Below are 24941 nucleotides of genomic sequence, written 5' to 3'. Positions count from 1 at the left end.
GTAGAGCCCTTTGGCAGTCTGGTGAGGCCAATGGATCTCTTTTCAGAATAATGTTTTAAAATGCATAAAATGAAATACATATAATTGCAAAGGAAATATTAAAATAAAGTAGAATAATTATCATAATTGCTAGAATTTATATAGCACTTTAAGGTTTGCAAAAGTGTTTTACTTTACTCTCACAACAACCCTGGGAAATAGGTGCTGATTTTTTAAAAAGTTCACTGACCTCTGATTTCAGAAACACCTAGACTAGGAGAAAAGTTAGGCAAATGATTTTTTGGTCTGTCTTTGCAGTGTTCATATAAAAACCCCAACTCTGAGAGCATAGTGAATTGGGGAAGGCAGGGTATTTGTATTATTTGTGGGAGAGAAGACAGTGGTAGTACCCAGGGAAAATAATAATAATAATAGAAATAAATAATAATATTTTTAAAAATAATAAATAGCTAGCATGTATATGAAGCTTTAAGACTTTACAAACATTATTTCATTTCATCCTCACAACAACCCTGTGAGGTAGGTGCTATTATTATTCCCATTTTATAGAAACTGAGACAGATAGAAGTTAAAGTGACTTGCTTAGGGTCATACAGCTAGTAAGTATCTGAGGCCAGTTTTGAACTCAGGTTTTCCTGTCTCCAGGCCCAGCACTCAATCCATTGCATCAATTAGGTAATTTAAATACACTGAAAATCCTAAAACTTTATTTTTAGCCACTTAATCCAGGCTTTCTTTGGTTGGTCCTTTTTTTCTTTGGACCTTTTTTAACTCCTATAAAGAAGTCAAACTACCTCATTTCCCTTTTCCTATTTTCGCCCGTTTTCTATGGATAACGTTCACAAAGAAATAGACAAAAGACTTCCACAGAGGGCATAGGAGAGGAAGCAAGGAGGTTAGCTAATTTTACTCAGACCTTATAAAAGTGAGAATTTGCCGTTATTTGCATTTGTTAAGGTCAGCCTCATGTTAAATACTATACAGAATAGGGAACTAAAGATAGTTTCCACCCGAAGATGCTCAGTCTGAAAACAGATTGAAATGCAGTCTGAGTGACCATACTTTGGAATAGCATAGGGACCACCTGGCACAGATGTGTGGGGATACTTAACAAATTCTGTGGTGTTGAATCAGTCCCACTCACTCAGAAAAAAGGCTATTTCTGGTCAAGCATTTGGAAATGAAGCAGTGAGAGAGGAAATATAGGTCAAAGAATCATTTTTCCAACTTTCGTCCTATTCTAGGAGTTAGAAAATCAGAGGTCAGTGAACTTTTCAAAAAATCAGCACCTACTTCCCAGGGTTGTTGTGAGAATAAAGTAAAACACTTTTGTGAACTTAAAGTGCTATATAAATTCTAGCAATCACTATTATCATTCCACTGTTTAAAATTCGAAAAGACGATATACACATATACACACACATATGTATGTTGTATGTCTGTGCCCAACTCCTTCATTTTACAGATGAGGAAACAGAGGCTCAGAGAAGTTGAGTGACTCACCCGAGGTAATACAGATAAATGACAAAGCTAGAATTTGAATCCATTTTCTCCAAATCCATATCCAGCATTCTTTCCACAGGGTGGTAAAAGAGTGTAGAATAGACTAAACCTATTGTGTTTTCTCTTGTATTAGCTTGGATACATGCTCATGTATTCACTTCATGCCCCTACTTTACCCTGTTGCATACACTCAGCAGGCAAAGCTTTTGTGCCAGGACCCTGAGCTTAGGAATCCCTGGATTCCGAAGAACGAGGGCAATGCCTCATAGAAACACATTTTCATGAGATCCGAGGTTTTTCTCTGTATTCTATGCTGACCTCCTAGATGTCCAGGAATTGAATGTCGACCATAGCTCCTGCTTAGAGCATTTGCCTTTGTCCTACTCTGGCCACCTCACACCCCATCATTGTGGATACACCTGGCCTGAGGGCAAGGGACAGGTCCTCTTGCATTTTTAGCGTCCTTTTGGTTATTGTCCTGCAACTTAGCATGAAGAGAGTTTTTGGAGCCAAAGGTTTCTCTCTAGAGAGCATGATTTCTGGGGATTCCAATGTTCAGGGCTTGACCCTAATGACTGCAAGTGAGGGTGCCCATGGTCTCTTGCCCAAAGGGACAGTTGCCTGATGTTTTGAAGTAAGGGTGGTGCTGTGCCCTAGCCTGGAGAGAAGAGGTGGACTCAGATTCAGCTTCCTTGGGCCCTTCCCTGCCCTAGCAGACTTGGGTGGTGCTGACAAGAGGAAGTGCATCCGGAATACAAACTGGCCCCAATTCACTGCTGAGTCAGCATTCACCACCCTGCCCCAGGGATGAGAGTACAAGGTAGTCTGTAACTTGATATAAAGTTGCTGAGGGAAAGGGGTTTGAGATTACTTACGGGAGCATCCTTAGAGAGTCAGGTTTGGGGTTGAGGCACTGGCTCCATTGACTTCTGGAGTTAACATTCTGGAGCGTACCCCTCTCACCTGCGCCCTAGAACCACAGGGGTGATTAACCTTTTTTATATCACACACTTTTTGGTAACTGGTGAAGACTATGGACCCCTACCTTCTCAAGAATAATGTTTTAAAATGAATAAAATAAAATATGTCAGATTACAAAGGAAACTGACCATACTGAAATATAATTATCTAAACGCTGAAGCAGAAACCAAGTTTTCTATCGCAGGGTAAGAACCTTTGCCCTAGGGTGTAGTTGAAGGGAAGTGCCGGGAAAGACATTCCCTGCTCCACCATTCTTAGAGATAGCTTTTAATATTTAACCAAGTTTCTTGCTGAGACAAGAGGTGTGTGTGGGGGAGGGTGGATTTTGGCCCCTGTGTTGAGGAAGGAGAGAAGGGAGCAGTGGACTGAGACTGAGGAGGAAGGGGGAGGGGAGGGCAGGACTCTGAGTCACTGCTCTCCTGCTCAGTAGGGTGGGGAGAGCGCGGAACCCTGTTCTTGTCTCACCTCAGAGAGCTCCACGTTTCCACCTGAGTCACTAGGATTGGGAGAAACTTTAGGTGAGGCTGGGAGCTGGGCAAATAATGCATCATTTCCTGCTGATACAGTCCTAGGCCCCCTACGGTGGGGAAGCGGGAAATGAAGAATACTCTGGTTCTTCTTTATGTCAGCTTCACCCATCCTGAAAAAACCAGCTCATTTGTTTCTAGGGCAGCAAGAAAGACCTCCTTTAACCTCATCTTATACTAGGGCTCTTAATCCCAGGAAAACTCAACAACTGGGCTGTCTGGATAGAAGCCCAGCGAGGCCAGGCTTTGGGTCTTCTGCTTGGCTGCATTGTCAAGATAAGATGTTGGTATTGCTCCAGACCTCGGCCGAATTAATTGTTAATAATAACAATAGGGCGGTGGCCTTGTAGATAGATGGAGCACAGAACTTGGGAATCAGGAAGATCTTGGTTTGAAACCCACCTCAGACATTAATTATCTGTGTTTGTCTCTGGCCAAGTCATTTAACCTCTCTGAGCCTCAGTTTCCTCATCTGTAAAATGGCCATACTATTATCTGTAACACTTCACAGGGTTTCTGTGAGGATCAAATGAGCTAATATAGGATATCCCAAAGGTCTTGGTCCAATTAATAGCTTTAAAACTTCACCAAGACTTTGGGACATCATGTATGTATGTATATATGTATGGGATGCCATATTATACATTTGGGATATCATCTATACACAGACACACAACATACATATGGATGTGTATATGTATATGTACGTATGTGTATATATAGTGATTTGCAAACCTGTCCAGGTTCTCCAAATATAACGTGCTTTCCTTAAAGTCAGTTATTATTTCAGTCAATCATTCAAAAAGCCTTTATTAAGTGCCTGCCATTTGGCAGCAGCTGCACTAGATGCTAGAGATACTATCACAATGAATGTTCAGTGCTTTACAATTTACAAAGCCTCTCTGTACCCATTATTTCATTTAATCTTCACAGCCACTCTGTGAGATAGGGAATATAAGTATTATTATCCCCATTTCACAGATGAGGGTAAGTGACTACTTAATCAAGTAACAGAGAAAGGACCCTGGAGCTTCAGATGCCACCAATCATTGCTTTTTGTCTACTCCTCCAAATTTATTCTGTTTTGTTCCCAGAGGAGGAGGTGAGATCACCCGAGGAGGACAGGTGGGCTTGGGCTTTTCTGGAGGGGAAAACTGAGATCTTTGGGCCAGATGGGGATAAGCTCCTCAGGTCTTGCTGCTCCCCCCTCCCCCTTACCCCTAGCGTAACTGAGAAGGCTCGCCACAGCCTCAGGCAAGCTCTGTTCTCTGGAGTTCTGGACAAACCCGTCTGAGATGTCAGGCTCTGAGGGTTACAAGCTCCAATAGGCGCAAAGACACACTCTCACAATCCCTGAGGAAACAAGAGGTGTACAGATATACTCACACAAGCGTAAAAACACATGCTTGTGAGCACTGTGAAGTACATGCAAGGAAGGACACACACACAGGTATGTGCACATGTGCAAAAAGCAATAAAGGCTTGTTGACATGCATATACTATCTACAAATGAAAACACGTACAAGCACAGGCGTGTACTAAGGCGTAGGCACACACACATGCAAGAACAGGTACAGAGACATTTAACCATAGTCACAGACATTAGCATGGTCACAAAGGAGCAAACATATTTATGCCTGTTGTCTGTCATAAGCAAACATGTTCATATAGAAACATTGAGGCTGAGGAAAAGAACTGATTTCTAATCAGAGCACCCAAGTTTGAATTATACTTTCATCACTTAATCTGTATAACCTTGGGCAAATCACTTAATCTTCCAGGCCTCAGTTTCCTCATTTTTTAGTGAAAGAAATTGTATTCAATGACCTCTGATGTTCCTTCCAGCTCTAAATCTATATGAGCTGATGAGTCTGCTGACATATGCATATTCTATTTATGTGTATGTGTATTCATACACACACATCATGTCGCTGTCTATGTTTGTGTTTGTATAATACATATGGTCTTTCTTTCCTAGGTTTGCATGCTGCCTTGCCTTGTGATGTAAGAGGCATTAGTTTCAGTTCATGCCCAATTGCCATGGGATCAGGCAGTGTGGTACCCTGGGTTCTTTTCCTCTGGGGCCAAGCAAAACAAGTGTAATCCGTCTTCTGTATGACATTCCTTAAAATACATGAAAATGACCCCCTTGAATCTTTTCTCTAGAAACTGGGTGTTGGGACAAGTGGGTTCCAGTCTGCTATTAACCAGCTATATGACTTTGGGCAAGTGACTTAGCCTCACTCAGATTGGATTTCTTATTTGTAAGACTATTTTGGAGGTAGGGGTAGATTATAGCCCCAGAACCTTCTGAATGATTGCAGATGCACTCATAGAATCAAATTGTTTTGGACCAAAAGATCTCTAAATTCTCTTCTATCTCTAAACCTCTTTGATTATATGATTGGTACATCTCAAATTGAGCCCTGCAGACATGGCAGGGTGAAACTGAGTCTCCAATGACCCTGGGCACTCACTATGGCAGGTAGAGTAGAACTAAGATTCCTTCAGGGCTCTTTGGCATTGGAGTTTCCCTCTTTCAAAGACTAGTCCTACTCATCAGGCATATCAAAATCTGATGTGGTCATACACTGTTGAAATTTAAAATGTATAAGGAAGTAAGAGGCCTTGTCTGGCTACCAGAATTCTAAACTAAAGGTAACTAAAGGAAACTAAAGGAAAATAGTGAGAGAACTCTGAAAGATTCTGGCTATCTGAATTTAGGAGATGGGCAGGGGTGGGGAAGAGAAGAAGAATCCTCTCCTTGAACCTAGAAACTTTGTGATAAGGGTGAGGTGCCTTGGTTGGTTCAGTATTGCTTTCTTCCTTTGGGTAAAATACAACTGATAGTCTGCAATAATTTTATATAGATATATAGACATACACATACATATGTATATGTATGTGTATATATAGATATACACATACATGCATACACACATGTATATGGTTCAGCATTGCCTTCTTCCTTTGGGCAAATTACAATTGATTTACTGCGGTAATTTTGTGTATATACATACCCACATATGGTGAAGAAGAGATGGGCTGGCTAACTTAGGAGAGAAAGTTGTCCTACTACAGGAAGTGAGAGCCCGGGAGCCTGGGTTCTCTCTCTGGCTTACTTTGGCCAGCTGCCAGAACAACACTGAGCTATTATTCTCCATTCTCCTTTCTCAGGTCTTAGTTTCTCCAGTGTGGCAATGACTGCCCCACCCCCTGAGTTTCTCTTCTATAACACTCAGTTTTACCCCCCAGAGGCATAACTAAAGATGGTATAGTGGGAATTCTAAGAGGTTTGCTTTACCCACTTTTATAGAATCAGACCATGAGAAAATAACAACTCACGTTTATACAGTAGCAGTTTAAGTTTGCCCATTGCTTGAGAAAAATAGGGAAATATTTTATAGATAAGGAAACAGACTTTGAGGAACCAGGTGATTGGCTCAGGATCACGTAGCTAGCTAACAAATATCTACAGCAGAATTTAAATCCAGATCTTTTTTTATTTCAAGTCTAATGTTCTAGTTGTCACTCCTGCTACTTCTAAATTCTCTTTTCTCTTTAAGACTAGGACAAATTAACGAACTCATGCAGTCAGTGTTTCCTGAGGGCCTGCAATGTGCAGAGCATTGTTGGGGCAGAAAGGAAGTAGAAAAGAAATAGAAGACATGGTTATAGCCTTTAAAATGAAGATTGAGTCAGAGTAACAGAGGAAAGGTCATGGTTCTAGTGAGCACCCTTCCATTGGTACACCCTGGGTAGCTGTACTTCATATCATCCTTATCTCTAACCAGCCCTTCCTGGAGAACTGAAGGTGGAATGGGGCAGGGAGCTCATTCCAAGGGTTGATAAGCATGTGGTTCAAAGTACAAACGGCTCATCAATATAAAGGTAATTAGACGTCAACTAATTGGGAAAACTTTCCAAAGGCAGAGAGGCTAGAACAAGGAAGGCAGGGAATTAGCACTGGAAAATTACCACTAACATCAGGAACTATGAAGTGACAACAGGAGTGTGAAGTGGCCCAGCAAAGCCAGAAAGGCAGTATTTCTGAGATGTGGCATCTCCCAGAAAGTCTGGTTTCACTTCAGGTTCAATAGATGCTATAGAGTCACTTAATCCCCCTCCATCCAAAGTTGGCATCAAAAGCTTTTTAGTGCAAAGTTAGAATTAGGATTGTAGGATCATAGATTTTAGAGCTGGAAGGTCACCCTTGTGACCTTCTAGTCTGACCTGTACCTGGTCATTGGTCGTCCAGCCTCAGTTCAAAGCTCTCCAAAGAAGGGGAACCCACCACTTCCTCAGGCAGCCGTCATGTCCCCCTTGAAGTTTCTCCAAGCTTAAAATCCCTAGATCCCTCAAATAATCTTCAAAGGACATGGACCCAGCATCCTTCACCATCCTTGTTGCCTTCCTATGGATACTCTCCAGCTCATCAATATTGGGGTCTCCTTGCAATTCTAAGAATGAGACACAAGGATTTTCACTGACTGTCCCCCATGCCTGGCCTGTGCTCCCTCTCCATCTTTGCCTCTTGGCTTCAAGAACTGGCTAAACTCCCTCCTTCTACAAGGACCTTTCATAGTCCCCTTAATGCTAGTGCCTTCCCTCTGTAGGTTATCTCTGATTTTTCCCGTGTGTATTTTTGGTCACATATAGTTGTTTTCATGTTGTCTCCTCCATTAGACTCCTCGAGATCTGGGAGTCTTTCTTTGTGTCCCTTCTGTTTAGCCCTGTGCCTGACACATAGTAGGTGCTTAATAAGTAGATGTTGACTTGCCTTGCCTGGATTTCCTAAACCAGGGGTGGGGAATCTGTGGCCTTGAGGCCACCCCTGTCCTAAACTGTGACATCTAGAGCTGAGCGTAGACTACAGATGCTATGAGGCAGAGTGCTGTCACTGTCTCTGAGAAGCCAGATCTGTCTTAATGCTCATTCTCAAGAATGTAGAACTCACAGTTAAGAGAGCATCAAAGTAGGGTCTTTCTTCTGGGTGAGGAAGGCAGCATCTCAGCGCACCTCAAGTCAACTACCATCACTGTGAACAATACACACACACAATCTAGTTCATCAATCAGAAGAACATTTCAGGAGCATGTAGGTTAGACCCCCTCCTTCTTCCTCACACATCTCATATGTTGATACTATTGTCCCAATAGGCAGATTATTTATGTTCATGGCTGATCAGGCCACGTCTTCTAACTTCCTTTTTGAGTGATTTGCTTAGAATGTTTTGTAGGAATTATTTGTGTACAAATTGTTTCAAATGTTTCCAGAGAAATATAGGTTGCAAGCCAACCCCCAACATGATTTCTTGTGTATTAGTATGTGTGACTCTGAATTACTACTTTCACTCTCATAAATTCTCCCCCCCCCCCCCCCCCGCCCCGATCATTTCACTGTGGATTTTATATGATATGGACCCTGACTGACATTTCAAAAATTGTTCTTCAACTCTCTGGGAGGTAGATACTGGATAAATAGCATTTGGCCAACCCGTAGTGACGGCAGCATCTCTCTCCCCAGGCTCTGAGGAGCGGACTGTGTGGAGGTGTGAAGCAGAGGGCATCACCAACTACACGGCACTGTTGCTGAGCAAAGATGGAAAAACACTGTTTGTGGGGGCCCGGGAGGCCCTCTTTGCTCTCAGCAGCAGTAGCAGTTTCCTGCCCGGGGGCCACTACCAGAAGGTGAGAGATAGTCAGTGGTCAGGAATCTGGGAGAGGGTGGACAGAGTGAAAGGAAAGAATAAGTGAGCAGGCAGACTGGACCTTAGGTCTTCTGGGACAGAATTTGTAACATACAGAAGGGGGAAGAAATGTTAGTTAATATTCTATGGAGTGGTTCCCTTTTTGTTATGTTCTGCTGAGTTCTTTCAATCACAACAGAAAAATGGGTTGTGAACTCCCAGGGTAATTTTGTATAGTACTCATAATATTCTTTACAAAAATTTACTGCTTAAGGTGCCATTAAAGCATTTTAGCACAAACCTCTTGGACCATCATTGTAAACCGCCAGTGGGGGGATCTTCATTCCAACCTTCCTCTTTCTTTGTATTAACCTTGCTCTTTGGGGGGGTTCTTCTAGCTGCTCTGGAGTGCTGACCCAGAGAAGAAGCGCCAGTGTGTCTTTAAGGGAAAGGACTCACAGGTGAGTGGGGGTGGGCAGGAGGAGAAAGGTGCCCCTTATCAAGGGACTTTATCCAGTTGCTATTAAATATCCATTGACCTCTGCCCTAGCCAGCTTCTATGAGAGGAAGAATGGGCAACTCAGAAGGAAATCTTCCCTTCTGGAGGGGAGTAGGCCTTATCTCTGGTGGTCTTGATATTGGACTGCTGAGAGACATGGAGCCATGTGCAGCAATCCCAGCACACAACTGACTCATGACATATCCGAGACCCCTTTGTTTTCGGCCAAAGCCCTGTGGTTTGTTGGGATGGGGGCAGTATTGGGAATTCCTTTGAAGGTTATGTTCCCCTTCCCCAAAGATGTTCCCTGGTCTTGAGAACCTTGGATAGACTGGGTTGCTCTGGAGAATTCCATCTTCCCCAATCTCAATCACTTTGGTGGTGTCCAGCGGTCTAATCCAGTCTGAGAAGCCTGAGGCCACCCCAGGTTCATGTAGTCTTCTTCCCTGGGATCCCTAGATCTGACCGCTATATATCATGATGGGACTCGGCAGTATTTGTATATGATGATGAAAGAGGGAATGGGGGGAGGGGTGCAGGCTGGTGATGTTTGTTTCTTCCTCCTAGAGGGACTGTCACAACTACATCAAGCTTCTCCAGCCATTCAACAGCAGCCACCTGTACACTTGTGGTACAGCAGCCTTCAGCCCAGTCTGTGCCTACGTAGTAAGTGACAGCGCTGGCTACTCACCACCCCGCTTCCTTGGGCCCCAGGAGAGCTGTCTCAGTTCTCTGACAGACCAGAGTAACTAGAAAAGGCTGCCAAATGCACCCAGCTCTGGTCATTTCATGGAGGGAAGTTGTTTGTCAACTCTTCCTGAAAATACTGGGGAGAAGGGTCACAAATCTGGGGCTGGAAGGGCCCTCGTAGTCTATCTACTCCAACCTCCTTTTTTACAGATCTCAAGAGGTTAAGTCACTTGCTCAAGGTCATGTAGCATCTGAGGAGGGATTTGAACCCGGGTCCTCTAAGGCACCTAGGTAGAACCGTGGATAGAACACTGGGCCTGGAAAACTCTACAGTAGTTATTCCTTCCACATTGCAACTTTCCCCACTGTAGTTTTGACATATCGAAGGTTGGCATAAGAAATTAAATGGGAAGTTTAGGAGAATTTTGTGGAAGCCATAGATGACACATGAAGGCTAGCAGATGTCATGGAAAAAGTTTAGAAACTCAGAAATGCATGAGATATATGTATAGTGTTGTACAACATCAACATATTTTATCTTTTAAAAACTGTAAACACCCCATTAAAAAAAAATTCAGACTTCTTCTCGGGTATGAAGGGAGGGCCAAAAAATTTTAGGCAGATTTTCCAGATTGCGGCACGCCCCTCACCCCTGTGATGTGGAAGGGATAACTGTAGTTCACATTTGGCCTCAGACACTTCCTAACTGAGTGATCCTGGACAAGTCACTTAACCTCTGGTTTGTCTGTCTCAATTTCCCTAACTATAAAATGAGGATCAAAATAACGCCTACATCCTAGGGTTGTTGGGAGAATCAAATGAAATACAATTTCTAAAGCACGCAGCACAGTGCCTGGGCATAGTTGGTGCTTAATAAATGCTTGTTTCCTGCCTTCCTTCCTCTAAGGAAAGTCTTTCATGCACAGAATACTTCAGTTTCCTCATCTGTAAAATGCAGGGGATAGACTAGATAGATCATCTCCAGTGTGTCCAGTCCAGCCCCCAAATTCTAGGATTTGTCTAAAGATTGAAAAACTGCCGCCTCCACCCAAGTCCTACTCTTATGCCTCCCTGTGTGGCTTGTGGGCAGCACTGCATTCCTGAATGCCAGTGCTGGTGGGGTTTTGGAGACCCTACCAAGCTGGAAAGGCTTTGATTATAGACTTAGTACTGGGCTTTGTGTTGATTGCACAAAGATTGGCTTAGCTCAGTCCAGAAAGGGTCATCAACAAATGGGCTAAAACGTTAGGGGGTTTTTCAGTCAGAGCAACTCCTAAAGACCATCCATTAATAATGACGTGTAAGGGTGTACTTGTCAACATTGGTGGAAGAAGGACCTCTCCCTTTGAGATTCTTAACATTTCTGCATTCTCTGAGAGTAACCTTTGAGTTATGCCATGAGTCACGGTATAGCTTGACTACTCATTCCTATACACACAAATCTGTTACACGCACACACACACCCCTCTCTAACTCACCCAGTTTCCTCTCTGTCATAAAACAACAGCTAGCTTTCATATAATGCCTTAAGGTATACAAAATGCTTTTACATATATTATCTCATCTGATCCTCACAACAATCTTGTGAGGTGGATATCATCCCTATTTTGCAGATGAGGAAACTGAGGCTGAAAGTGACTTGTCCAGTGACACAAAGCATCTGAAGCAAGATTTGAACTCAGGTCTTCCTAACTCCCAAGTCCAGCACTCTATCCACAGTCCCACCTAGCTGCTGCTGTAGTTGCCTATGTCTCTATGTAACACATAAATACCACAAGTCTCTTTCTTGTCCCGCACTGACATGCATTCATATATACATCTCTTTCACGCTTAAAAATTTCTTTTATTATGAACATAACACATCATCAATAAATACCATATACAAATTATTCAATATTCAATTCAAATTCAATTCAAATATTCAGTATACAAATAACAGAATAAAGGATTATATAGGAACCCACAGACTTTATTATACAGATTTTTTTAAGTATACGTGAAATTTACAAAATCATATCTTTTTTTTTTTGTCTGAACCTGTGATTTCACTGGTTTAAGGAGCTGCTTGATGAGCACACTCCATTTATCCATGCAGATCAGCAACTGTTCTGTAACTTATAATCTTTGTCGCCTAGGACACTGTGAGGTGCAATCAATCAATTAATTAATAAACATTTATTAATTGCTTACTATGGGCCAGGGCAGCTAGGTGGTGCGGTGGATAGAGCACCAGGCCTAGAGTCAGGAAGACTCATTTTCCTGAGTTCAAATTTGACCTCAGACACTTACTAGCTCTATGACTCTGAGCAAGTCACTTAATCCTGTTTGCCTTAGTTTCCTCATCTGTAAAATGAGCTGGAGAAGGAAATGGCAAAGCACTCCAGTATCTTTGCCAAGAAATCCCAAATGGGGTCACAAAGAGTCAAACATGACGGAAAACAACCAAACAACAACAAAATCACATGCCAGGCCCTGTTTTAAGTGATAGGGATTCAAAAAGAAGCAAAAGACAGTTCATGCCCTCAAAGAGCTCACAATCAAATGGGGAAGACAATGTAGAAACAAGCTACATACAGGACAAGGAGGAAATAATTAACAGAGGGTAAGCCCTGGCCTAGAATTTAAGAGATTCAGTGTGTGTCAATTGTGAGACTTGAACCCAAGTATTCCTGACTCCAAAGCCCAGTCATCTAGCTGCTCTGGTCAGCTGCCTCTTCTCATGACTTTCCCACATAAATCCAGCTTGTTCACAGACAGCCTGGTTGACCCGTGCCCCTTTGGCTGCTGTGGCCCTGCTCCAGGACTCTGAATGGTGCTATTTGTCCTCACCTTAGAACATTCAGAACTTTAGCTTGGAGCGGGATGGAGCAGGGAATGTTCTGCTGGAGGATGGGAAGGGCCGCTGTCCATTTGACCCCGAGTACAAGTCCACGGCCATCATGGTTGGTAAGTGTCTGGTATCCTCCCCGGGGGAGCTTTAGAATGGGGGCATTTGGTTCCCTGGCACCTAGGGGGCTCAACAGAAACTTTTCTGAGAAAACTGCCATGAAGAGTTTTCAGATGAGGCAGCCTGGACCTGGCTGAGGACCTGGCTGAGGAGCTGGAGATAGGCACATTCCCTTCCTCTCTCTTCCCTTTTCTTCCCTCCAGACCCATTGGCAGAAATGGGTCTGAGGATAGGACTGTAGGACCGTGGGACTTGCTGGAGAGTTTATGGCATGGGGTCAGACACGATCAAAATGTCACTTGGTTTTGCTTAACTGGCCTTCTTTGTTACAAGGAAGGGTTCTATTGACCAGGTGGGACAACAGTCGGAGGAGGGGAATTATTGGGAAGTGATGGTGATATTTTTTTTAAAAAAGTACCAATAAAACATTTTTCTCAAGTTGTCGCTGTGTCCCCTTGGGGTTTGATTTCTTTGAGATCCATTCTTCTCCTAGGTCTAACTTTAATTGAGGGCATCTGGGTACCCAGGGCCCTGACACTAAGATAAAATAAACCTTCAAGTTCCTTTCGCAGCCTCTACTCTGAAAAGGACAAATTCAGAGCCTCTAGGCTTGGAGGAGGTCAAGCTCAGCAATGAGGGCTGCTCTGGGGCTGTTCCCATGGGAATGTTTCTCTTGGCAGATGGTAAGCTCTATGCCGGAACAGTCAGCAACTTCCAGGGGAATGAGCCAACCATCTCCCAGAGCCAGGGGAATCGCCTCACCCTCAAGACTGAGAACTCCCTCAACTGGCTTCAAGGTGAAGATTTCCCTGCTCCCCTCACCCCCTATCCTTGAACCGTAGCCTCCAGGGCTTAGTCCTGCCTGCCTGGACTTAGACAGCCCAGGATGAATTGGGGGTTGGAGGTGGGGTCTAAACTGGAGGTGGAGAAGGGGAATGACAGCTGAGCCTGGAGAAGTGGGCCCAGCTCGGAAGGGTTGTGCCAGAAGACTTTCCCCAACCAGTGTGAATCTGGCAAGGTCCCTGAGAGTTGAGAGCAGGTTCTTTCTCCTCGTGGGACTGATGCCATGGGGCTCCCCTTCTGCTTCATCCACTGACTCTGAGCCTTTTCCCACCCTACACAGACCCAGCCTTTGTGAGCTCTGCTTACATTCCTGAGAGCCTGGACAACCCACGGGGGGACGATGACAAAATCTACTTCTTCTTCAGTGAGACTGGCAAGGAGTTTGACTTCTTTGAGAACACAATTGTGTCCCGAATTGCCCGTGTATGCAAGGTGAGGGCCAGGGACTAACAAAAAATGAAGAGTTTTCTTGGGGGAGTGTTTTCTCTTCCCCACCCCCACTTCCTTTGGTTTTCTTAAATCTGGGTCTCTCATTTGACCTTATCAGTCCTACCTATAGTTAAATTTATTTGTGTACCTATCATATCACCTCTTTTTAGATTATAAGCCCCTTGAGGGCAGCAGGGACTGTGTTTTCCATCTCTACCCCCAGTACCTAGTACAGCATCCTTCATATAGGTGCTTAATAAATACTTATTGGGGGGATGGCGCAGTGGATAGAGCACTGGCCCTGGATTCAGGAAGACCTGAGTTCAAATCTGGCCTCAAACACTTCACACTTACTAGCTGTGTGACCCTGGGCAAGTCACTTCACCCCATCGCCTTGCCAAAAATAAATACATACATACATACATAAATAAATAAATGAATAAATAAATTAATAAAAGAATATAATAAATTAATAAATAGATAAATGTCTTATTGGGCTGAAATGAAAGTCAGGAAAGCCTGTGGTGGGGTTCTATGAGAGAAGTGAATAGTCAGCAGGCCCTGAGGGTGTGGCCTTTTCCAGCTCTCCCCAGGTAGGAATGTTTGTAGGTAACAACCTGTCAACTCTCAGAGGCCTGGGAGTTCAAAGGTGGGGATGGGGGTGGGGTGACGTGTGTCTCCTCTCTTCAGAGATCCGCACTCGAGGTCATTGCCTTTCCCCATGCTTTCACAAAGCCCAACCTGATTTTTCTCTCCTGACAGGGGGACCTGGGTGGGGAGAGAGTATTGCAGAGGCGTTGGACATCTTTCCTGAAAGCCCAGTTGCTTTGCTCCCGGCCCTCCGATGGCTTCCCCTTCAATGTGCTCCAGGATGTCTTTGTGCTGAGCCCTAGCCCCAAGGACTGGCAAGATAGCCTCTTCTACGGAGTCTTCACTTCACAGTGGTAGGTCCCTGATGGGACTGGAGTCACATTCTTAGCCCAGATGGCCTTGAAGCTGTAGAGCCAGGGAGGAAAAAGTGTTTGGACCTGCTGTTGTTCAGTTAGGAGGAAACTACAGGGGCCAGCCTGTGGAGTGAGAGGAGCGGCCCCACCTACAGATGCTTCCCTTGGTTTCCTAGACCTTTGGTTTAGAGAGCTCCAAGGAGATCTTTGGTTGCAGCTGGGATCCTAGTGACAATTCAGACATTATCTGTCTCTGTTGCAGGCATCAAGGAGCAGCAGGGGGCTCAGCCATATGTGTCTTCACCATGCGGGACGTGGAGAGTACCTTCAATGGCCTCTATAAGGAAGTAAACCGAGAAACCCAGCAGTGGTACACAGTGATGGATTCACCAACGCCCCGGCCAGGAGCGGTCTGTATTCCTCGAATACTACTTGGCCTTTTTCTCAAAGCAAATCCCTACGTGGCCTCTGTAAGGAAAGCAATAGCCACTCAGCCTCGGTCCATTCATTCCATCTCCAAAGTCAGAGATTCAAAACAGTGCCAGTGCCCCCTCCCCATTCCCTCTCTGCAGGAGGCAGAGAAAGCTTGAGCTTGTATGCATGTCATATAACCTTCAGTAGAGAAATAGGAACTGTATGTATGTGTATATATGTGTGTGTGTATATATATATGTATGTGTATGTATGTATGTATATGTATATATGCATGTATGTATGTGTGTGTACAAAGTATGCATGTATATGAACACACATATATACACATATCATACATACATACATATTTAGTATCTATCAATATGTACATAGACTGATATATAGATAGCTGTAGCTATAGCTTTCTCCATGTTTATGCATACAAGAAGAGATTTTGAGAGATCACATACCTGTTAAAGCAATGGAGCTTTATCCCATCCCTGATGGATGACAATTTCCCTACATAGGAATGCTTTTGAGTGTTAATCTTCCTTAAATTTTTTTCTTTCCTTAAATTTTTCTTCTTTGCTGTTTTTCTTCCAGTGCATCACTAACAGTGCCCGGGAAAAGAGGATAAATTCCTCTTTGCAGCTGCCTGACCGTGTGCTTAACTTCCTCAAAGATCACTTTTTGATGGACAGGCAGGTCCGTAGCAACCCGCTGCTGCTGCAGACCAGGGCCCGTTACCAGCGCCTCTCTGTGCATCGAGTCCATGGCCTGCACCATACTTACGATGTCCTCTTCCTGGGCACAAGTGAGTTCCTTGGACCCTGGGGTTAAGGGAAGGGCCTTGCCGAGGGCCGTCAGAGGAGGGGGGCTTCTGGTGGGAATCTTTCCCTGGGAAGAGGAGGCTGAGCCTCTCTCATCTTGCAGGCGATGGCCGACTGCACAAAACCGTGAGCGCAAGGCAGAGGGTGCATATTATCGAGGAGATCCGACTCTTCCCACCTGACCACCCCGTACAGAACTTACTGTTGGATCCCCACAGAGTAAGCAAGAGTATGGTTAAGAGGAGGGAGGAGAGATGAGGCTCAGGGGATTCCGCTCTGGGATTAGGGGGAATATTGGTCTCACTTTTGTCCCAACCCTGTCTGGGCCACCATATACCCAGTCTATTTTTCTCTATTTCATTCCTTGAATTGGAATAGAGAATTTAAAGTCTGGTACCAAATCTGGATTGTATAGAAGCCAAGTGTGTCCAGAAAAGGGACCTAAGGAACCTATAGGTTGGCAGCTCTACTGTGTGGTAACCCACCCAAATCTGATCCAGCCTTTTACCCTACAAACCAGAGCCAGGTGGATGCTGTGGATGCTTGGGTCCTTGGCCAGAAGGCTCTCATCGCTAGCTTCTCACCACCTTTTATCTTGTTCAGGGACTACTGTATGCTTCCTCCTACTCGGCTGTGGTGCAGGTGTCTGTGGCTAACTGTAGCCTGTACCCAAGTTGTGGGGAATGCATCCTGTCCCGAGACCCCTACTGTGCTTGGAGTGGTACCAGCTGCAGGGATGTCAGGCACTACCAGCCAGAACTGGCCTCACAGTAAGAACTCTACGCTACTTCTCAAATTACTTCTCCCTCCTTTGCCCCTGGGCTATCGGCAGCCATTCTCCCCCTCCTGAATTCTATGTTGAAGTGCCTTCCTTCAAACCATGCTTAAGATGGCGGGGTGAAAGGGGAACAAATGGTACAGTATCCCAAACCCTGTGCTCTGGGGACCCTGGAAAGCTGGCCCATGTTCCACCTATCTCTTCTTCCCCTACTTTTGCTCTGTAGGAAGCAACACCCTGTGAAATTAATCCCCCTAATGACTTTCACTAAAATAATAATAACAGTGATAGCAATAAAATGCTCACTTTATGCCAGGCACTGTGCTAAGTGCTTTACAATATTATCTCCTTTGATCCTCACAACAACCCTGGAAGGTAGGTGCTGTTATTATCCCCATTTTACAGATGAAAAAAATTGAGGCAAATAAGGGCTAAGTGACTTGCCCAGGATCATACAGCTAGTGAGTGTCTAAGGCTGGATTTGAATTCAGGTTTTCCTGACTCCAGACCTGGTGCTCTGTCCACTGCACCACCTAGCTGCCCTCTGTTTATCTGCAAGCACTGGAATGTCGGGCGGGTTTTCTCTCAAAGTCAAAGAGGGTGAAGTCCTCTAATTTGCCTGGACTCTGACAAACAGAGGGCCCATTTCCTAACTTTGTCATTGACTTTGCTGTTGTCCTCAGGCCATGGGTACAGGACATTGAAGATGCCAACACTGAGCAGTTCTGCAACAATTCTGCATTCAGCCGCCGCCGGTCTTCTACATTATCGGGTAAGGTCCACTACTTCAGGAGCGAATAGGTGGAAGCAGTTGAGGCCGTATGTGCTGCAGGGAGACCTGTGAAAGGTTCATATCCCCTGCCTTTTCAGGGGACGATTTGTATTGTTGCTCCCATCTCTCTTTCTGCTTATTCCCAGAATACTGGGATTATCCTTTCACACACAATGGCAGTGCTTAGCTACCGCCCCCCCCACAAAGGAGGTTGAGGAACAGAAAGGTCTCTAGAGTGGCCCTCTGGTGGGTGGACAGACTGATTTTTTCTAACAAAGGGAGTCCCCAGAGTTTCTCAGGGGAAAAGCTGCCTTAGGCCCTAACGAACTTGGTGCGCCTTTGAACACCTGTTGTGTGTTTCTTTGGCAGATGAGATACCGTGCAAGCAAGTTCACTTCCTGCCCAACACTGTCAACACCCTGACCTGCAGACTGCTCTCCAACCTTGCATCCCGGCGCTGGCTACATAACAAGGCCCCCATAAACAACTCTGCCTCTTACCGTGTGCTGCCCAGTGGGGACCTGCTTCTGGTGGGCAGCCAGGATGGGCTGGGTTCCTTCCAGTGCTGGTCGCTAGAGGAGAACTATCAGCAGCTGGTGGCCAGCTACTGTGTGGAGGCTATTGAAAGCGCAGCAGATGGTGAGAAGGGTTCTATTGTCCCCTTCATTATCAATACCTCCCGAGTGAGCTCATCTGCCAACGGGAAGGCTGCTTTGGTCCCTTACAAAACCTATTGGACCGAGTTCCTGCTGATGTGTGGCCTGTTTGGATTTGCTGTTGTCCTTCTCGCGCTCTTCTTTCTTTATCGACACCGGGATGGCATGAAGGTCTTCCTCAAACAAGGAGAATGTGCCAGTGTACATCCCAGGACCCGCCCAGTGATGCTTCCTTCTGAAAACCGATCCCTCAATGGAGGAGGCCCACCTAGTGCCCTGCCTGATCACAAAGGTTACCAGGCCCTTGCTGACAGCTCTCCAGGTCTCCGAGCTTTCACTGAATCAGAGAAGAGGCCGCTCAGTATTCAGGACAGCTTTGTAGAGGTGTCTCCTCCATGCCCCCGGCCCCGGGTGCGGCTAGGCTCTGAGATCCGTGACTCTGTGGTATGAGCACAGGAGATGGGTAAAAGCTAACCCTGGCTCTAGGGACTATGACTTCATATAGAATGGCCAGCCCTACCTCTTTTCATCAAATAGCGCCCAGAATTCAAAGAATGGAGCTAGCTCGTGGGGCAGCTCCCTCCTTCTTCCTATGGGAGTCTCTGGGGACATGGACCAGCCAGAGGGAAGAGGATCATCAGCCTTATATGCTAGCATAACTGTAAGGCCTCCTCCCCTCAGCCAGGAATGGAGAGGGGGTGGATTTGTTGGCCCTAGGTGGTCACCTTAGAGCTCCACACATTGAATCTACAGCCAGAAGGCGCCTGGGGGGGGTCCAGTCATTTAGTGACCTCTCTCATTCATTCTCAGTCTTTGCTAAGAGACTGTTCTGATAGACTAGCTCTCTTGAGCCCTTTTGAAAACATTTTTCCTTAAAAAAAAAAAAGAGAAAATGTGAACCAAGCATGAGGGGTGAGAGGTGATCAAGAACTTTCCTTCAAGCCTTATTCTGGAATGGATTCAGTTCATGGGCTCCCCCCGCTTACAGTTTCCATGGGGCATTTTGGAGGTACCAGGACAATACAATTGCCTGAGCCTGAGTTTGAAATCCATCTTCTCTTCTTCAACATGCCTTCAACAGTTCTTCTCGTGTTCTACTGCCAAAGTCAGTCATTGCAGACAGCTGGGGTCATCTCTGAGGCCCCCAAGACTCCGTCTTGGGCTTGCCATGCCAAGGACCAGAGAGTAAGAAAGCCAAGCCAGGGTACACTTTCTCCCTACCTCCACAGAACAATCAGGCTACAGACAACAGGAGGACTGTTATCTCACTGCCATACCCGGCCAAGCCGAAGAACTAGTAGTGGCCTCTCCACGTGTTCTCTTGGGCCCCAAGAGGGCTGGTGAAGGTTGGTGTCATCACTATGTCAAGGGAGGAGATAGAATCACATTCCATTTTTTATGGAGTTCATGTTGAACATCAAAGACTAGACTTAGTCTTCCCTTCCTGATGACCTAAAAGAACCATTGTGTCCCCATCGTTCTTCGTCCTCTGACCCTTTCGGACTTCCTCCTACTTCCCATAAATGACTAACATCCCCAAGCTTAATAATTCTGTGGCCCTTTGTGCTGTTTCTGCCCAAAGGGACATTGACACTGCCCAGTCAAGGGGCCATGAATCTATGTGGGTTTTGTATCATTTTTTTTTTTATAAAATGCACTTTACTTTTTTTTTTTAATAAAATCTGAAATTGAATTTTAATCTATTGCAGTGTGCCTTTCCTCTCACACTGAATGCTGTTATTAAAAACTGGTTCTGACTGCCTTGGGCATGGAGAAAATTCCAGGAGAAAAGCCCAATCTTACATCTTCCTCCATCCCTCCTTATGCTGGGCTTGCCTGTTTTCACACTTTCAATAAACTGCTTCATCTCAGTGAGTTGATTCTGGTGGGGCAGTAGTCAACAGTACTTATCTTTGCTAAGCAATATTCAGATGGGAAAGGGATGTTAGGAATTTAAACAGTTGGTCTGCTCTATAACTAAGTTACAAGAATTAGGCTACGTGGAGATCACCAGCAGTTTGAACTTTTTATTTTTAGAAGGCAGTCGGGGCTAAGTGACTTACCCAGGATCACAGAGCTAAGTGTCTGAAGCCAGATTTGAACTCAGGCCTTTCTGACTCCAGAGCTGGTGCTCTATTGACTGTGTCCCCTAGCTGCCCCAGTAGTTTGAACTTTAAAAATCTAGGACCCAATCTCCATGTACTGGGAAAAGACAGCTGAATATAGGGGTGATGTGCTGAGCACTGAATAATTCATCCTTCTCTGAGTAAGCACAGAGCAAGAAGTTCATTTTGTATCCTCTACATTCTGCTTTATAAAGAGATCTCTACCCTGACTCTACTGTAATTCAGAAATTCTCCATTAGTCCCTTCCTCACCTTCCTCTTACTAATCTTAAAAGAGATCTCTCTGTCCTGCTTCAAACTTTGTCCAACGTACCCACTAAAACACACATGAGCAAAACTTCCAAATATTTATTATTGATTAGTATAAACATGAACAGTGTTGTCACAATGGCAGTGAGGAGAGGAGAGCCCAGGGCGCTGGACTCCTCAGTACAAGCCCCAGGGCTAGCCCAGGCATGGCAACCATTTGCAAGGAGTTGGCACTGCAGGTGAGGTCAGTGCATGGAAGAGAATTTCTCAGAGATGGGTTGGTGTAGCCAGACACTGCAAGTACTCATCACAGGACAATCTTAAAGGAGCTGGAAGAGACAAAGATGTATGATCCACTGTAGAACAGGCATGGTGAGCAGAGGACAGCAAATGAAACCTAGATCAAATAAACTCAGATAGAAATTAGTAAATATGTTCCCTAAAACCTGTCTGAAATTGGCTCACTCTCAGAGGACAATGGGTTGACTTGGGTCAACCTTAACCCAAAGACACTTCTCCACTCTTCTTACCCCTTGCCCTCATTCTAGCAAGATGCTATGGGTAGCTAAATTGCCAGGTGGCTCTGGTTATACCTGGTGAAGTCAGGTGAACGGGAGATAACATGTTGGAACTCTGAGAGGTTGATGGTACCATCCCTGTCAATGTCAGACTCTTCTAAGATCTGCCCAGGGAAAGGAGAGAGAAGTTCTGTCAAATGCCCCAATACCTTCCCTTCTCTTCCCCTTCCCTCGCTATACTGTCCACGCTCACATTCTCAATGAGCTGCTTCATCTCAGAGGTGCTGAGTTGAGTGTCCTGGCCCTCCCCAGTAAGGCAGTTCACTAGCTGCTTCAGATCCTCTTTGTTCAAGGTCCCATCATCATCAAAATCTAGTTAGGAAAGGCCAAGACAAAAAATTATCCCTGTTGAAAAGACCTTGACAGTCCCCCCCACTCCACTCACTATATACCCTAGTCCCTTCAGTCCTTACCGAAGATGCGGAAGGCATAGTGAGACTTGATTTCAGGGGTAGCTGCATCGCTGAAGACACTGAAGAGGTCCAAGAAGTCTTCAAAGCTCAAGCTGTCTCTTTCTGGTGCTGTGGAGAACACACGGCAAATACGTTCCCTGAAGGGGTTGGCCTAGAGCAAGAGAGGCTCTTGTAAGCAGAAGGGCATTAAGTTTCTGATAAGGAATCAACCACTAAACTTTGATTACATACGTACTATGTCCAAGGCCCTGTACTGGGAACTACAGAGGACTGCCCATCACTAGAATTATTGGAATAAGAAGGGGTTATCAGATTGAGAAATGTCCCACAGATCCCAAAACAAGGGGCTGAAATTAACTACTGAACAAAGCATTGTGGGAAGGGTACCACCTTGAGCTCCGGAAGTGTTAAGATCTGCTCAGTGGATACTCGGACTCTCAAAGAATCTTCCACATTCCGAGACTCCTGAGGAAGCAGATCACTAAACCTCTTATGGGCCCTGGTAAAGAAAACCAGAATTCATTCAATCAGGTCACAAATATTCATTCAGTCCATCAACCAAGTAAGACTTATAGTTTCTATTAAATTCACAGCACTGTGGGGAGCTAGCCTCTATAGTCTGCTGTGTAGTTGGGGAAGAGGCGGGATCAAAAAATACACAAGAAGTCATAAGATCCTATGAACCAAAGATAACAATATAGGAGAGATGTCACAAAGCATTATATGACTGGAGTCAAATGAGTGGTGCAGACAAGAAGTGATAAGATTTCAAAGGACAGAAGAGATTACTTTGGACTGGCCTTATCAAAGAAGCCTTCATGGAAACGGGTAGAACTTGAGCTGTCCCTTTAAAGATGGGAAGGATTTGGATGGATGGAGGGTGGTAGGAACCAGTAAGTCAACAAGCATTTATTTACTAAGTTCCTATGTGCCAGGTATAGTGGTAACTAACACTGGGGATACAAAGAAAGGCCAAAAATATTCCTGTTCTCAAGGAACTCATGGTCCAATGGACTGTCCTCATTTCACTGTCTTCACCAAGAATCCCACAGTCTCTACCTAGTGTCCTGGATTCTACTCATCAAAGGTTTTCCCAGATGCTTAATCAATACAGCCATCCTCCAATGAAGGATTCCCCACCCCTCTCAGCATTTCTGCCCCTGCCAAGAAGGGTCCAGGAATTCCATTATTGATTAGCACTCTGAAAAAGCTTTGGACAACTGCTTTGATCTCTAAGCATGTAGAGCAAGCAAAATGTTATAAATGTTCAAAAACTCAAAGTTGGATAAGCGGTTGAATTTAGAAAGTTCTTACTTGGTGGCTATGGCAAAGTGGGCTACGGGCAACAACAGCACCACCCCTTGGACAACCAAGGCAGAAAACTCTAAAAGCAAGGCCCACAATTTAATGAGAGCAAGGCCAAAGAGCACTTCTGAAGATCCCACTCCTAGATGCTCTAATTTTTTCCCCTAGATTGCTTTATGGCCCTGGCCCAGCTTCAAGTACGTGATTTATGACTGACAATCCACTAGTGTGCATTAGACCTATCTCAGAATAGGACAGGGAAGACAATAAGGGGGAAATGAAATCAAGGGAGTGTAAAAGCAGTATGCAGTAGTGGGAAAAGCACTGAACTTTGGAGTCTGAAGACCTGCATTCTAGTGCCAGTTTTACCAACAGAGTAACTTTGTGACCTTGGACTAGTCACTTCAGCTCTCTGGGACTCAATTTCCTCCTCTCTAACATGAGGAAAGTGGCCTCAGTCTCCAAGGTTTTCTTTCAATCCTAACACTCATCATGACCTCTGAGATAGTCTAGTCCAAACCCTTAATTTTATGGGGGAGGAGACTGAGACTCAGGGAGGGTAAGTGACTTGCCTAAGGTCACAGAGTCACTCAGTGGCAAAGCCAGGATAGAAAACCCAAGTCTTCTGGCCAAGTCCAGCTGCCTCCTGAGTGGGGTGGAGGCTGGAGGGGTACTTACAGGAGAATCTCCTGCTTCGTCAGGAACGTTAATTCCTGGAAGGAAAATTAAGAGATGCTCGTCAGATGTACGATCGGCAGTCAGGACAAGAGCTCCCCCCATCCCCGCGCTCGCTTCCCCCCATCCCCGCGCTCGCTTCCCCCCGCCAGTCCCGGCGAGCTTTGCACTTGAAGCATTCTCGGGCCTCCCACCCCTAAGAGGCGAGGGGAGGTTTGAGGGGCGGGGAAAGAAGAGCGGGGCTAGTCTGCGAGTGGGTAGCCAAGCGGGCACGGCCAAGGGTCGTCACCCTCAAACCTCTGCCCGTGGTTCCAGGGCCCAAAGCCGCCCACCCAGCCCAGGGCAAGCCCAGACAGAGCTGTTGCCTCCACCGCACCTGGTACTCTGTCAGCAGCTCCTTGGAGAGGTGACTGGTCGAGCTGCCCATGGCCTTGCTACAGCCGCCGGCTCTAGACCTAGCGACTCCACCAACTCCGATGCCGGACAGCAACAACTTTGCCACTCACTTCCGCCTCTCGCGTCACCCGCCCGGCCGCCAGCCCAGTCCCCGCCGCAACAGAGGCAACTCCAACCCCGCCTTCCTCATTTGCCTATAGGCTCCTCCTCTCTCTTTCTTAAAGGGCCCGAACTCCAGTTTTCAATTCCCAGGGCGAAATCCAGGGAGAGGGTTCCAAAATCAGGCATGTTTAGTTTAGGCAGCTTGGGGGAGGGGCGGGGGGACCTGAGAAGGGAGGGAGGTGTTAAGAGAGTGTGAGCCGGAGTCATGTGACCTGTTGCGGCTGCACCTTAGGAGAAGACAGCTCTTTATCCCCACGCCTAGGAGAAAGAGAGGCAGCGGGGTGTCGTGGAAAAAATGCGGAAAAAAAACGAACGGGTCTGTGGAACTCAGTTTCCTGGACAGGTTGCAGTGGGACTTCATTTCCCACAATTCATAGGGACGAGAGACCTTCATTCATCAGGAGAGTGTCTGGACTACATCTCCCAGAGGGCTGTGCGTGAGGCTGGAAAGTCGCGTGGTCCCAGGCAAAAAGGACTTTGATTGGTGGAGATTGCACCATAAAGTGGGAACTTTTAAACTACTACTACAGCTTTTT

General features: G+C 45.5%; 2 protein-coding genes across 4 annotated transcripts in view; one reads left to right on the top strand and one right to left on the bottom strand.

Moving 5' to 3' along the window:
* The window catches only part of SEMA4B (semaphorin 4B), a 38421-nt gene extending 18220 nt beyond the window's left edge, over positions 1-20201 (top strand). For 2 of the 3 annotated variants that reach the window (XM_027851718.1, XM_027851717.1), the window contains exons 4-16: positions 8538-8701; positions 9099-9161; positions 9767-9865; positions 12724-12835; positions 13517-13633; positions 13960-14111; positions 14871-15052; positions 15315-15462; positions 16070-16280; positions 16400-16515; positions 16900-17066; positions 17758-17846; positions 18216-20201. In XM_027851718.1, the coding sequence (XP_027707519.1) occupies positions 8538-8701; positions 9099-9161; positions 9767-9865; positions 12724-12835; positions 13517-13633; positions 13960-14111; positions 14871-15052; positions 15315-15462; positions 16070-16280; positions 16400-16515; positions 16900-17066; positions 17758-17846; positions 18216-18952 (2357 nt within the window). In that variant the 3' untranslated portion in view covers positions 18953-20201. The remainder of the gene's footprint in view (positions 1-8537; positions 8702-9098; positions 9162-9766; positions 9866-12723; positions 12836-13516; positions 13634-13959; positions 14112-14870; positions 15053-15314; positions 15463-16069; positions 16281-16399; positions 16516-16899; positions 17067-17757; positions 17847-18215) is intronic. The other variant, XM_027851719.1, reaches the window with a different exon arrangement.
* Positions 20202-20960: 759 nt separating this feature from the next.
* Positions 20961-24388, bottom strand: CIB1 (calcium and integrin binding 1). The gene is made up of 7 exons (XM_027851813.1): positions 24224-24388; positions 23851-23885; positions 22258-22366; positions 21868-22018; positions 21648-21766; positions 21470-21558; positions 20961-21205 (listed from the first exon to the last, which is right to left on the bottom strand). The coding sequence occupies exons 1-7, from the start codon at positions 24272-24274 to the stop codon at positions 21184-21186; spliced, it is 576 nt and encodes a 191-aa protein (XP_027707614.1). The 5' UTR covers positions 24275-24388; the 3' UTR covers positions 20961-21183.
* Positions 24389-24941: the final 553 nt, after the last annotated feature.

Source organism: Vombatus ursinus, unplaced genomic scaffold (genome assembly GCF_900497805.2).
Source record: "Vombatus ursinus unplaced genomic scaffold, bare-nosed wombat genome assembly UNPS02009205.1, whole genome shotgun sequence".
NCBI classification, from domain to species: Eukaryota; Metazoa; Chordata; class Mammalia; order Diprotodontia; family Vombatidae; genus Vombatus; species Vombatus ursinus.
This window is presented reverse-complemented; position numbering and strand designations above follow the sequence as displayed.